This window comes from Gymnogyps californianus, chromosome 2 (genome assembly GCF_018139145.2).
Source record: "Gymnogyps californianus isolate 813 chromosome 2, ASM1813914v2, whole genome shotgun sequence".
Classification (NCBI taxonomy): domain Eukaryota; kingdom Metazoa; phylum Chordata; class Aves; order Accipitriformes; family Cathartidae; genus Gymnogyps; species Gymnogyps californianus.
Genome location: NC_059472.1, coordinates 52,340,456 through 52,356,166, shown reverse-complemented (window position 1 = coordinate 52,356,166; position 15,711 = coordinate 52,340,456). Strand labels below are relative to the sequence as shown.

At 37.9% G+C, this 15,711-nt stretch overlaps 1 protein-coding gene across 2 annotated transcripts in view; it reads right to left on the bottom strand.

Annotated features, from left to right (window-relative positions):
- The window catches only part of ROCK1 (Rho associated coiled-coil containing protein kinase 1), a 94,066-nt gene that overhangs the window by 1,936 nt on the left and 76,419 nt on the right, over nt 1-15,711 (bottom strand). The window contains exons 28-34 of one of the 2 annotated variants that reach the window (XM_050892875.1): nt 13,160-13,230; nt 8,548-8,636; nt 8,341-8,345; nt 7,057-7,130; nt 6,676-6,937; nt 5,696-5,903; nt 1,522-1,528 (exon numbers count right to left, since the gene is read on the bottom strand). In XM_050892875.1, the coding sequence (XP_050748832.1) occupies nt 1,522-1,528; nt 5,696-5,903; nt 6,676-6,937; nt 7,057-7,130; nt 8,341-8,345; nt 8,548-8,636; nt 13,160-13,230 (716 nt within the window). Of the gene's footprint in view, nt 1-1,521; nt 1,529-5,695; nt 5,904-6,675; nt 6,938-7,056; nt 7,131-8,340; nt 8,346-8,547; nt 8,637-13,159; nt 13,231-15,711 lie in introns of those variants that run through there. The other variant, XM_050892873.1, reaches the window with a different exon arrangement.

Genomic DNA, 15,711 nt, shown 5'->3' with positions numbered 1-15,711 from the left:
TGCATTAACTTGATCAGGTGCCCAAGTCCAAATATATTAAAACAAAATGCCTCAACTCTGCTGATTCAATGTGTATAAATTAGCATACTATCAACTATGAAATGTAGTTTCAGATCTAGAAGCAGTACTGCAAATGCTAGCAAGTTCATCATGAAGTTCTGATTCATTTTTACTAGTGATAAGTTACTAAAATGAGGAACAGAACTTAAGATGAACTTATACGTGAAGCTCCTTTTAATGGGTCTGATACACCTCTCCATGAAGTCAATGAAGTGCTGCCTACCAACTCCAAAGAAAGGTGGATCAGACCCTAAATGAAATGTACTAAAATGTCTTAAAGCATGTGTTATAGTCTGTATCCGTTTGACAAAATAGTTAATGCCTGCTTACATGGTAGGACTCCATCACTGAGATCAAGTTCTGCTATACTGATTGACAAAGAGAAGAATTTTCATACACTTAGTAAAAGCTAAACACGTATATCCCATAAAAATCATCACTGCTTCTCTTACTCCCACATCTAGGTGAAGAGGTCAGGATGAGAACTGCAAGGTGCAGTGTCTTGAGTTCAGAGAAACTGATATAACAATTTGCTGCCTCCTGAAAGAAAAAGGGCACACTGTTCCTCCACTTTATCACCTTCCTGACCCCAGGGGAGCACCCTCCTACTTACCTGTCCTCAGCTTTGGCAACCACTGCACTTCTCAGCGGGCTGATTCCACTCAGTCGCTCAGCAAAATAAGTCTACATTTTTTTGACAGTCAAGAACCTGAACTGTGGACCTTCATGGAACGGTCCAAAGTGGATCATTTCAAGCACTTACCCAGGATCCAATGACAGAAGAGCAGGGAAGAAAGACAGAGAGGGAAAATCCTCCCCCTTAAGTAGCAACAGGCTGTCAGATTAGCTCAGCTACTGTGCAATCACCAGTTAAGTGTTCAGTATGTAAGATCCATTGTAAATTTATTTAATAGTCTAAATTTAAACATCTGGTACATCAGAAGTGAATTTTCCTAAAATAAATCCAATGCATCTTCTTTCTAAACATATAGGATGGAATACGTAGTGGTATTAGGGCACAGGCTGGCCATGCTACATCACAGCAGTAATTGTCTAGTTCATAGACACAACTAACATCAAATTTGTCTGAGAAAGTCACAAAAACGTCCACAGTAGAATAGCTTGAAAGAGAAGTTCCTATTTGACCTTTTTCTAATGCTTATTTGCTCAGTGTAACTCTGAATCTTTTCATTATTCGTTTGCATTGCTCTGCAGGTGCCCCACAAACCCCACTACACTCCAGTCAACCCAGTAGCAGCTGTCTGATGGGGACGGAGCGCACCACAAAGCCACCCAAGCAGCTCCTCAAGCATCAGCGAGGTGCAGGGGCTCCCCACCTGCCTCCTGCACACGTCTCCATGCAGCATGACAGGCGGCAGCATGCACATACCTAGCACTCCTGCTGGTCAAGTATTGTGCCTCTCTAAATGGCTTATGCTCAATATGCTTCTTCCTCCATACTCAGTCCCTTCAATATGCAGCATTAAAACACAGTTTGCTGTAAATTAATCATATGTTCTAAGAAGCTACGTCAGTATTAAACATCATTAAGAAGCAAGATTTCTAAGGTCAACTATCAATTATGTCATCAAACTCACTGACGGATTTGGGCTCAGTCTGGAAGAGTAATATATCTGTTTGATTCACATCACAGTCTGTTAGAAAAATTCAAGTTAAAGAGATAAGAAACCACGCAGGTATTAACTTCTGAATTGCCAGAGAACTTAAGAGCTTTATTTCTTCCCGAGAACCTGGAGGATCCCATTGGGCGATGGAGAAAGGTGTGAACTGAGGCTGTACACTAGGGCAGATTGAGAAAATGCAAGGCTGCAGTATTCTGAACAGCTAATCTGACCTGATACTTCACTAGTGCAAGAAGACCACCTTCACCCTTCCTCCTTCCATTCTTGAGACCAGTCTGGTACTTTCTGGACTCTTTCATGAACCATTGCAACTTCCTAACCCAACAGAAAACCACATGCTTTTCTTCTGTGGGGTTAGGGTTGGGGTTTATTTGTTGTTATGCTTTGGGTTTTGGGGGTTTTTTTTAGTGAAAACATTCCTGGATTAATTGTCTACTGGAAAATAGATCAGTTTACTATGGTAATCTGTGAAGCATGAGCTGACACAAGATAAAGCGCAGGAACGTGCAGCTCTCCTCCTTCTGGTGCTGGTAAGCTATTAGGCTCATTGTATCTCTAGGACCTTAAAAAAAGAGCTTTAAAGATGGTGTTTCTCATTTTTTAGAAAAAGTTCCCATTCACTACTTGGTGTATTTCTATGCTTCTCTAACACTCTCACACGACAAATGCCAATAGGATTAATAACAGAAATTGTCTGAGTAACTGATCTCCCCAAACAGATCCATTCCTTTAAGACCTACTGTAAATTTTCAGATATGTAAATCTGTTCATTCTATAAGAGATTAGCTGCAAACTTGTTCTTGCTAAAGGCAACCCCAAACCAGCATTTCCATTAAGACAGAGTGAAAAAGAATCAATGATTTGATTTAAGAAAATGGATTTGCTCCCATAAAAGAGTATGGGTGAAAGCTTCTGTGCTTTTCCAATTAGCTCTAAAATGCCTGGAAAAAAGTTAAGATCTTGAAATGAAAAACCTGAGAAATCACATGGTTATGCTGCAAAAAAAATCTATTGAAAAGCTAACAGCTATGAGACATCTGAATACCAGAGCTGTTTTGCCTGTAGTAGCTTTTTAACCTCCCCCGCTTTTTTTGTTAATTCTGTGTGTGCGCACACATGCAAATTCCCCCTTCACACCCTAGCATGAGGTATAGTACCGTAACTGCAGTATAACTCATCTGAAGACCATCCCAAAAACTGGAAACAAACATTGCAACAGAACTTAAAAAAAATCTGATTATTACAGTTACCAGAGGACCTCACAAGGACAAATGGAAAGGAAAGCATACTCAGAATACAACTCAAACAGTCTTTTGGAAAAGAAAAGAAGGTCCACAACTGTAAATATCTAAATGTGAAATAAAGAAGTATGCACTATCTTTACAAAGTGAACTCTACGTAGGTAAGGTTTGGCAGGAGGGGAGGGAAGAATCTGTATACTCAATAACAGAGGATGATTTCTAGAATGTACAGTCAGGACTATGACCTTCCAAGTGTTGTTTTATATTATTCCAATTAATACAGCTTAAAGATGCATGGAAATGGTGTATTAAAATAATTCTTTCCAACCTCATCGGCTGGTTGGTTGGTTGGTTTTGGGGGAGTTGGTTGTTTTGTTGGTTTTTTTACTGTCCAAGAATGCTATCTCATCAAAAGATTCTCAGTTAATTTGACATCTTTTTCAGTAAGCAATGTTGACTAGCATTATTTCAGTGTGACATTTTAAAAACTCTTTTAAAACTGTATTAATGAATTTTACATTATCAGTTCTGGGGTTTTTTTCCAGAATTTATTGTGGGATGACCATTCAGTAGTGTGATGGATGCACTTGACCCCCCCTTACTTTTACAGATCCTTTAAGGATCCTAAATCACTCATCCACGACAAGTATCAAAATCATTCCACCTCATCCTTTTACATATCAACATGTTATGCTTTTTCTTTCAGTCTTAGGTGGTCCAAGACTCACTGAAAAATCTTATTAATCAGTAACAGAGCTCTTTAACGAGTTCTAAGTACTTCTATTATCTGCCTGCTTAAAAGGTCTGCCTTTAGTAACTCGTTTCTAGAATCCTGATTATTGTTGAAATAAATGTATCATATGATACATAAAAGCACTTATATTTTTCTCAACCACAGAACAGGAGTACTTCTTCAACAGTCCTATTGTAAATAAAGATGATGTTAAACAACAGCTATTAATGATGCATATTTTAAAATCAGCAGGTGTAATTTATATCCAAAAGTCTTAAAAGATGTGGCTAAAGCCTATGGAGGGGTCTTAACATTTTTCAGTAAATGTTGGAAAATTGAGGACTGAAGGAAAAATAAGTTTGGAAACACTGTGAAGCTTTATAAAAGCTTTTAGCAGTTGGGAGAAATGGACATTTTGTAGACAAGACAAACAGTTTAACAAGAATCTGTTGTACACACCACCTAAGTACATAACAAACATGACTGAAACCCCCTGAAATTAGCAATTAACGATTTGTCTTTATTTGGTACAATACTGAAGATGCTACTATTTAGTAAGCAAACTTACTCAGGTTTATCACTGTGTGCTTTTCCACTGCACTCACCCTTGTTTTCAACAGATTTTTACAGTGAAGACTGTAAGGAAAAACTGCCCACTTCCCAGGAAATCTCCCCACAAATCAGAAGTGTTTCTGTGTTTCACAACTTTGGCTTAAGCATCAGCTTAAACATCAGAAAAATGTAAACTCGCATCATGATTCAGTTAAGTTCCTGCCCTTTGAACTGTAACTGGCAAACTGAGACTTTGTTCAGTGTTTGCGAATACGGCTTCTCCCTCAAATACTCTAGCACAGCTACACGTTCTTAACTGCTGGTCACAGATTTCTTTTTATGTCCTTCTCCTCGTGCTGTTGCACTGATTATTATCTCTAACACAATACTGCCCGCAACATCACTGTTTTTTATATTGACAGCTTTGTATTTGAGGCCTAAAGTAATTTTCCTGGATGAGATTATCTTGAGGACATTCACTGAATATGTCAGTATCTCAAAACTATGATCACTTATGTTTTAGTGTTAATTATGGGGACAAGAAAATCAGCACCCTGTGTATCTTTCAGATTTTTTTCCCTACTCTCCTCTGCAGGAGGATGTTTCATGATATAGATACCCAGTGTCTCTGGGTGATCATGAACAGAGATACCCAGTGTCTCTTTACATGCAAAAGTTTGCTTTTATTGCGCTTCATGCAAGGAATGTTTGCAGGACATTTATTTTGGTAGCCCTGCCAATCTAGGAAGACTCTTTCCCTCCTGAGACACTAGTTTCCACTTCATACTGTCAACTCAATTGGTTATTTTGGGAGAAAGGAACACGCATACTGTATGAGGAAGCTAATGCAGGTTAAAAATCAGCTTACAGTAACCTAGCATTAAAAAAGTGTATTTTAAATCTTGTCCTGGTTAATGCATAGGGTCACAAACAGCTTACAAAAACAACTGCTGGGATAGGAGAAGACAAGGAATGAGTAAGCAGGGAGAAAGAATGGAATTAATACTTGAGCTGCCTCACACCAAAAGAAATGGCATAACAACAGACTGAGAATCTCAAAGTTTCTCATTTTACCCCATTTGCAGAAGACTTCTAGCTTATGCAAGCTCTACGAGTCAATCCATGAATGACTATGTGGATCATCCTTGCAGTTACATGCCATTGCTGATATATCTACTGAGCCTTGCCTTTAAACAGGAAAAAATGCAACTAGCTCTCTCACATGCATTGGCAGGCCAGGCACTGCCATCTCTACGGTATCTTTCCAAATCTGAAGAACCAATAAATTTACCACAACAGCAGGAGAATTCTGCCTGTTCCTTCCTTCAGGATTTGAGCAGAGATTTAGATCAGCAGTTCAACAGTCATAACTATGGAATTATTTTGCAATTTCACATTAAATAGGATTTATAACCAGAGATTTTTTTAGTTAAAAAGATCCGTAGCTTTTGGAGTTTATTTCTCACCTAGTTTTTCCAGAAGTATTTTTAACAACTTTTCGGAATGACTGATTTGCTGAGGATCTTGTAGACATAGTTCTAGGAGAAGCACGAACAAAAGTAGATGGTGGTGTCTTAGGGATCTTCTTTACTAAATGAGTCACCCACTTCTTCTGTTCATCTTGACAGGATGCCAATAACAGCATATCTCTTGCTGAAGTTACATCGTAACTCACTATAAGTAAAAGGAAGATGATGATTCAGTGAAAACTAGGACTCGTTATCAAAATAAGAATTATGACATACCAGGTGTGCCACTGGAAAGAACAATGGCACCTATATACATACTTGTATTGGACTTACTTATTTTTGGAAGACAACAAACAGCAGGGGAAATTATGAATATAGTTTCTTTCAATATTTGTTGCTCTGCATTAAGATTCTTGAGTCTAACATTAATATTCAAGAAATGAGAAAACTTACACTAATTGCAGTCTTAATAAGCTGGAAAGTTGTGTGGGTGCCTTGACTGAGTTCCAGAGTACATATCCCAAATGCTCCACTTCACAGGAGCACAGAGAGGAAACTTTTACTCCAATCCATGAAGTGGCTGAAGAACCACTCTTGAAGATCTTAGCACAGCTTGGTGATGCGGCCACTGCACTGTCCCTAACGTGGGCCATGTATAAGTACAGAGAGAATGGTCTGGGAACCAAGGAGCTGCCCAGTACTTGGGCACAAACCTCTACAGACCCTTGTGCTCTCAGGGCCCTCAGCAGAGCCACATCAGTTACACCACCAAAGGCCTCCCTACAGAAGTTTGCCACAGCTGCCTGTTCATAAGCAGTGTTAGCAGTCTATTATTTTAATAGCACCTTTCACATCTAAAATCAAAAGTAAAGAGTAGAAAACCTTTAAACTAAAGAGCTTTTATTTGCCTCCAATAGTTCAGCAGGTCTAGCTAAACCATGCAGAGAATACATAATGCAAAAAACCCATGAGTATACCTTTGCATGGTGCAATTAATTCCTCCTTTTTATCCAAGTGGTCTCTATGGCACTTCACATGGCATCTTCGACATTCTAGGGCAGCAGGGGGTTTAAAGACATGCCAAAGAGGTTTGGCACAGGCCTCACAGTTGGCTGGAAAGTGGTATAACGTTGGAATAAATTCATGGCCTTTGTGATTTAGAAAATTTGTCTTCTCTGCCGGCTGTACTGGTTCTACCTCCAAATCCTTCCTGCATTCCCCCTCATTAGCATAGAGAATCTGAAAAAGAATACTGCTGTGTTATTGTTGAAGCACTATGCATTTTTATACACTTTTCAAAGAAGCCGCCAAACTTTTTCAAGAGAGTTAAACAGAAATGAGAATACACTTCTTCTTACCTGGAATATTTTAGGAATTTCTTCAGTTTCAGCTCTATATACATCTCCTTGAGTTACAGGCCGGACATGAACAGCTTACTAGATTAGAAGAAACATGAATCAGAAAATGCTGAAAGGCTACGTATGTTTTTAAAACAGTTATCAAAGTGATTTGAAGTTCTTCTAAATCTTGTTTATGCAAGGAATACGATATACTTCAAGGCTTCAATATGATTTTAGGAATTAATTCATAAACCATATAGATCTTGTCTGCCCAAGTAACACCTAAACATTTCATAGCATGGAAAGAAGGTTATCTTACAATGGAATCAAGATCCATCATGGCAAATTTACCTGTGAAAAAAGCTTTCAAATTCTTCCTTTGAACACTGGGAAGTCTAACTGATTATTGCTAGAAAAGCTTATTGATAACCCTGGATGGAAGTAACCATATGAAGTATAGTACTACTCACTAATTTTTTTACTAAAGCGTGTTATCAGTTGATAAACAATCAACGCCAGAACATCACAAAAGGCAATCTGGAGCACCAGCTGTTGAAAATGCTATTAAAATTGGAACAAACATCATCTTATACTAGGTTAAGACTGTAAGTCTGTCTATCCCAACATCCTGTTTTCAACAGTTGCCGTAACAGATGTTTATGAAAAGAGAGTAAGAAACAGCTCAAAGAGAAAATAACTCTTTTCCTGGTCACAAGCAATTGGCAGCTTAAGCACTTCCTGAGTTTCAGATTCCTTCCAGACCACTGTATTTGTTAGTCACTGATAGACCTATTCATGAATTTTAAAACCTTTTTTCAATTACTACTCTATAAGGTCCCATAATGTCCATCAGCTGTTCAAACATCACACTCAGTCATGTATCAGCGATGGGCTTCAGTGACATTTGACACAATTTTCCTCATGTATAACCAATGTAAAGGGATCACATTCATTTATTTTGTCACTCTGAACAGAAACCATCTGGAAAAGTTAGAAATGCTTTGGGCTTGATCAACACTGATCCTTTCTCAGACAGCAAGAAAAAGGTACGAAACAAGGGGATGAGACCTAAAATCAGACAGCCAGTTCCCTAACTATCCCACAAGTATCGTGTCCTGCTTTAGAACGCAGCTGTTGAAGCAACTGGAAAAACCAGTCATTACACTGAATCATAATAAGAGATAGCATAATATGTAGGTTCCACTGTCTCTGACCCTTAACTGTCGTAACAAGATGAGACTCTTCATTTCTGTAAATTCAGACTGGTGACTACAGACAGTGCCACACTATTGTGTATTTAACTTTTTCTCTAACTTTTAGCAATAGTAGGACAAAGAAAAAGTTAACAGCACCCTGAAATACAGATAAACAGACATTTTCCAACTAGTATGGGAAATTAAAAATTATTTATGGAATTTTGATTCCAAGCTTCTAGATTTGTTATCAGTTATCTCACACACAATGCTCTTTTGCCAATTTGTATCCAAAACTAACAGTAACTTTACTTACTCTATATCTAGTACCATGGATGGATTAGATTGGTCCTTGTCCTTTTCATCATTGTAGAACAGTATCTTTTTACTGCTCACCACAACATACTGGGGAAAGAAAGGGTAAAACCAAGTTAAAATTGCATTTTAAAAAGCAACAATTATCCTACTGTTCTCCCATATGCACATAAAAAGCCTGAGTAAATTAAGGTTTTTAAACTAATATCAGGAGATATTTAAATCACCATGCAGGCAGCTATACTACTGACAGCTGTGCAATGCTACAGCTGCAGTGACTGTATATTGTCACTGGAGCATCCTAAAATGCTTGTGATGACTCCGGAAGTCTATCTGTACAGAAACTCACAAATTTCAGTTGCTACTGGTGTGTTTCTAGGAAAATTACTGTATCACTGAGAAATTCCTGGAGTGCAGAACCTATCACTTACTGATAAAGTTGTAAAACAACTACTCTAGTTCTAGAGGCCTGCAGGACTCACTGGTACTTCGCCCCAAACTACTGGTAGGCTAAAAGATTCTCACAGCTCCAGCTAACTATTTCCTACACTTTCAATTTAATGGACTGGTAAAATAAAGAGCCAAAATGAATCAGCAGAAACAGAGGTCTGGTATACATTCCAAATCTAGGAATACACTGAGACAGGAAGGGAAAGGTTTGCAGAGGAGAAAAGAAATGGACATTCTTTTGCTACGTGTCACTTTAAAGGTCAAACCACACAGTTTTTTCCAGAGTGGTAAAGATGTTAAAGAACAGAAACATTTGGTAATGTGTTGATTAGTTTTTTCCTCAAGTGTTTTAAAAGTTCTTGCTCAAAATCTGCATATTAATATACTATACCTATCCCATGCCACTGAAAAAGCAGAGTACTCCAGAATGCATGGGATTCTGGGGAATAACCAAGAGCTACTGGGAAGGCACTGTGAGTTTTAGAGCAGGAGTGGACTGCAGGCCCCATTTCCAAAAGAATTCCTAAATGCTGAGTATGCCTCCAGTGTCTGCCCTGCCCCCCACCCCAAAAAGCCCAAGGATTTTGTCCTCAACCTGAAGTACACAGACACCCTTCCAGTGCTGCTCACAATCACACAGAATTATAAACATTTTTTCATATGACAGGAAAAACAAAGCAAGCTGCTCAGAAAAAAAGTTTTGTAACCCACAGGCCCATTAAGATTAAACAACTCTAACCTAAGCACTTCCCAGTGAGTTCAAGCCTGTAGAATTCGCTGCCTGTTGCTCTTCACTGGGAGCTGCCAGTCCAATGTCTTTGCTAAAACTGTCCGTAAGAATAAGCTCAGTGACAACTGTGGCAGTTCCCTCCCCTGCAGTTTCAAATGTTTTAGAAACAACGTATTAAAAGGTATGAGGTACTAAAGAGGATTAAAAAGAGGTAGGTTGACTGCTCTGTCTATATTGAGCTCCAGATTCAGGTATAGTATGACCCAGAAGCAGGTGAAAGGACAGAAAAGCAAGAGAGTGAGTACATGAACAGTTCCTCTTGAATTCCAGTTACTGGTAGGTAACTGAATGGGCTTCTGCATGATGCAGATACTGACAATTTAAGTAAATGGTGTTTACTCCTCCTACAAGAGGAGGTTGAACCTCCTTATTACACAGGACTTTTAAGTCTGACCTCAAAACCTGAATATGAAAGTTACCTTAACGAGTTTATAGAATAATGTTTTAAAAATGTTTTGTGCAAGCTGCGTGCTACTGTTGTACATCTCAATTACTGAAATGCATCTAAAAAAGCCACAAAGGGGGGTTTTCTCCCTGACTAAAAGGGCTTTCAGCCCCTCAGTCAGGATTAATAGAAAGCCTGATCAACTTGAACAGGTACTAAGTTGTAATGGTGTGAGCCTCTTGTGATTTTCCCCACTGAAGAAAAAGAGTCTGTGCTTGAATTCCTTTGATCTACTTCAACAGAAAGCTAATGCCTTCTCTGTCTTTGAAGTATGCACCTCTGTCTTTCACAGACAAGAGCAAGGCCTGAAGATGATGACTACTATAACAAATGCAAATTCTGACTGCAATAGAATTCAGTTATCACACTGTATACAAGTCTTGGTGAAAGAACAATTTAACCTCACAAAAGAAAAGTTACATACAACAGCCTCACTATCCTGTTGTGAACATACAAAAAAATCTTCTGACAGTAGTTCTGTTCTACAGTGGTTTTTGAAGCATATTTTATCATCTCCAGTTGGGATGAAATGAAGTTCCAGATAAAAATATGGCTAAGCCATTTTAGTGTTAGCTTGAGGTAGAACTCAAGTGTTTATTCTCAAATGAGTTTTCCACACTCACCCCTTTCTAACTTAAGCTAAATGACTTGGAGGGCATGGGGCAAAAACATCAGTGCTACTGACATCTGAGTCAGCAATGCAGCAGCTCAAGTTATAACAACTCAGGCATCAATCCAATTGCACTGCTAATGCAATTTTCCTTTCCCTTTAAGTTAAGCTGGGCATGCCTATATTTGAGGTTGCCTAACTCCCACCAACCCCGAAACTGAAAGCGCAGGAGAATTTGGAACAGAAGCACCTGAGGAGGCTGACTACAAACCAGCTTGTTTCAGACGCAGGACAGTTCAGCCAACAGAATACATGTGTAAGTCAACATGGCCCCTCACTGCTGTGTCTCACTGGTTTGAGCCTCAGATAGTTTACGGAATCTTACCAGCATGATTCATTTTATGACAGAGGCATCCATCTGTAGCTCAAATTCCTTCAAAGTGCAAGAACTATTATTCAAACTAGGAAAGTATGAATGGAGTAACTGCCTAAAACATCTTGAGGGAACTAAGTATACCTATACTGGGCATGCCTGAAGAAGCTCAGATAGAGTCTTTCACTGGAGAAGCTGCATTTATCAGAAGTTTAAAATTTTAATCATCAGAGGATGCAAGAATAATCCCCATGCAAGAATAATCCCCATTTTGAGAAGACAACCAGAAAAGGCTGCTGGACGTATTCTGGCAGGAAAATGATGCAGCATTTTAGATAATCCAGAGCAGAATAAAGCTACATGACTTGTGCCTAGGCACAGTCACTTCCATTCATGGACACTGCCAAAGTCTGACAGCAACCTGGAGAATCAGTTCTGGAACAACAGAAGTCAAGCAGCCTTAGCCATCAAACAGAACAAGTCGTGGAATAGATGTACAAATAGGTGTGTCTCGTGAGACACCTGAAGAACATTCAAACACTATCGGCGTTTGACTCAAATATGGCACCAAGAACATTCTTGACCTTGCCCTGTAGACTTCCTGCAGTTCTGCTAACAGGGAGACAAAGTGAAATGCAAAGAGACCAGAAACCAACTGAAAAGCATTTGAGGTATCTGTAGCAAACCCCAGGTTCCAAACTGTGGTAAGCAAGCATTTTCAATATGGCACTTGTTCGCATTGCCTCTCATCTGAGGGTCTGGGAGAATACTCTAAGCAGCCATTAGTTGAAATAGGGCAGAGCTTAACACTCGCTCTCTGCAAGCTAGAATAGGTGGCAATTTTAACTTGCAGACACATCACCAAGAAGGTCTGATACTGATGTAAAAATAGGCAGATCTGGAACTCAAAACACTTCAATTGTATAAAGAAGGTCACGTTAGCCAACTGAAAAACGGACTACTTCAAAGAAGCAGTTCAGCAGCTAAAGGCCCAATACAAACACTTCAGTGCTTCTTTGACAGGAATTAAATCCTTCTTCAAATTTTGTAGGAACCACTTCTAACACTTGTAGAATGTGAACATAAACAGGAGCATCTGAGAAAGACCTTTCAGCAGGAATCAGAAAGTTATGTTGAAAAGTGTCATGAATAAACTGAATAATTTCCAATATTGGTCTTTGAATATAAGTAAGGAAGATGCAGGGAAATAAAATATTTCATACAAATTGCTTACAAAATTTACAAAATTCTAGTGACCATGTTCACTTTTGCAATTTGTTATACTAAAGGATGTTCAAAGAAGGGAGCTGGAAAGCCAGAAAACATAATGAGAAACTGGTTCTAAGCTTCTAGGCATCTCAATTTGAACATCTGAAGTTTCAAAGAACCAGATCATAATCTCTGCAGAGGCAAAACAATACTGCTTTGTTTAGAGTGGAAATTCCAGCACAGAGGTCCAGTTTCTGAGAGTAAACCAGTTCTTTTCAAGAAAGACTGATAATTTTAAAACTAAGGGAGATGGAAATGTCCTTGGAAATCATGCGTGACAATTTATAGTGTGATGCACTCTTCCATGGCCTTCAGAACATTCAGGTGTGGTATTCCCTACTCTCTGCTGTCAAGTTGCACAAAGAGCTTATTTTTCAGTAACAGAATTCTAAAGCAGCTTACTCAAAGGAGAAATGGGATTTTTAATGGTTCCAAGATGCCCATTGTAAAGCATTTCCTCACCCACCTGTTGTAAATTTGCACAATATTATTACTCGAGATTTCATACTGAACTTGAATTTTCTTGTTGTTTTTTTTTCTTCAATAAAGTAATGTATACACACTAAATTACTCTAAATATTTTGTTTGTTTCTTAAATGTGAGCTGTAAAACCAATTCACCATATGCCTAAAAAACTTTGCAAGGGAGTTGAGGAAGAAAAAAAATCCATTTGTACCTGTTTCTTCCAGCCATGCCGCTTTATATTTCCTTTGTTTGGTATTGAAAGCCAACCTTCAAGTCTCGATTCTGGTTTAAAAAAAATGCATATTAAATAATTTTATGTATTTATAATAATAAAGCATAATAGCACAAAAACAAACTATTACTAGAAAGGAAGATGTACTACATGCAGTAATAGGCAATTACCTATTCAGCAAAGCAGAATAAAAAGCACAGCTAAATAAAATGAAGATATAAGCATTTACTTCATGCTTCATCACAAGCTAACATTTGATTATACAGTTACTGCAAAATAAAGTGAAGCTGTTTTCCTTGATGCCAACATCTAACACTGTATGTAAATAGTTTGCAAAGAGCCAGGCAGGAAAGACTTTGCTTTGAAAATGTGTTACAGCTTAAACGGAGGATAATTAAGAGATTTGCAGTATAAACATAATTCAACATTCAGAGGGACTATATGAAAATACTCAGCAGGAAGATGCAGCAAGTAAAACAAACCAGATCCATATTTTCCAAGGGAAACAAAAAAAGGAGAGCGCACAAGAGCAAGCAAAGCTACACGGGTGTCCATTACTCACAGAAGATAAGCATAGGAGATAAATAAATAAGGAATGCAGGAAGAATCAACTAGATATAAAGAATAAGAGACAAGCATTTTATTCAAATTTTCAGTAGACAATTTTCCAGAGAGTAATGTAATAATGTATTTTCCTACGACGAAACTACTGAAATAATTTAACAATACACAAAGAAGCGTCACAAGAAAATTAGCATTCTGCCTAATGTGAATCATAGATTTAAAAAACCCCTCCAGCTAACTGATACTGTGTTTTGATAGATATTTTTTAAATTATGAAGCCAAGTAATAGCAGTGAGAAGCTATCAGGATTCTATTAATCTGAAATGACACGGTAAAAAGTCTCACAATTTTGTAAATGTGAGAATGAAGTAATCAAAATTTCACTCCATAATTATAAATTTATTTCACAATTGAGAAAAATTTTGTAAAATTTTTCAACGGTCATAAAAATGTGATTTGTAAAAAAAGTGTCAGAGTACAGAAATATAGCCGATAGCTAATGTATGCATTCTTTACAATAAACTTCACTGGCAGCACTGAAAACTTCAAAAACATTAACTTAAAATTTGCTGAAACATTCTCCACAAATATTTATATAAGAAGGAGCTACTGGTCCCTTTTATCCTTCAGGGATAACTCTATGTGAGGTGTATCCCAGCAAGCTCTGGAAATACATCCAAATGTATAAAAGATATTGTCCATACGCTTTGTTATGTAAAATTACAATGAGACTGACAGCCTAGCCTTGTACAAGGCATTAAAATTAGGCATAAAAAAACCCTTCCTGCATTAGCCTTACAGCATACAATATTTAGAATTGGACTACACTTAAAAATACAGAATCATTTCCTAACATTTCTCCACACAGAATAACTTCAAAATACTGGGGGACCACTGAATTACTGAAATTCTAATTGGAAGAAAGGCATGTTAGCAGAACTCATTCCAGTAAGAAACCTTCCTGGAAAAATGAAGGAAATTTGTATTTCCCTGCCTCTCATATCTGCATAAGAATTGTGAGGGCTGGGGGTTTCCTTCCCCGGACCACTCCCCAATTCTTGATATTCAGTAGCTTTGGAAAAGGAAACCTATTTCCTTCATGTCTGCAGGCATCACAGATAATGCTTACCCTATGTTGAATACTTTGATTAATTTTTACATCAAGAGAAGATTCTTCCATTTTTAGAAATTTTAGAAATATCCTAAACCTCAAGTCCTCCATTGCAAAATAAAGTGATGAATTGCTAATAAAGAACATAGTATGGACGACTGCGATTCAAAAGGAATATAGTATGGACAACTGTGATTTGAAAGGAATAAGTATGCATCTGGGGAAATTGTGGCATATGAAAATTGGAAAGATCCAATATTGATAAATTTTAAAAGACGCACCAGGTACTATGTTGCTTATAGGGACAGTGTGAGTAGGAGTTTTTCTAAGTTCACTTCTATTTCAACATGTTCGGAAAGACATTTCAAAGGAAGCTGAAAGTGGATGAGCTATTACAAATGAAGCGGTTGACATTCTTTTCTGTCTACTACAAATCTATTTTAGTGAGCGAATTCTGTTTGCATGAGAGATGATTTCTGAGCTGTGAATAACATCTTGCAGTTGAAAATAACAGTTTCTGATTGTACTCCTTTTCAACAAAGCTAACATTCGTCTGGAACCAAATGTACTCTTGAAAGGGTAGATGAGCCCTTTCATTCCAACCTTGCCACAGAGGTTTGTCTCAAGTAATATTTATAGTGCATTTTAATTTCCCTTGACAGAGTTAGCTAGCACAACTGCAAATGCTCATCTGGCCATTTCACAAATATTTGATCCAGAAGAATAATATTTATGAGTGTTCTGATTAAGTAATTAAGAAAATATGGGCTATCTAGACTATGAAAAAGAATCTTCCCTTCCTGTCTTTAAAAATAGGCTCAAAACTATTGCCTGACAACTTCCCTGTATTTTGGAA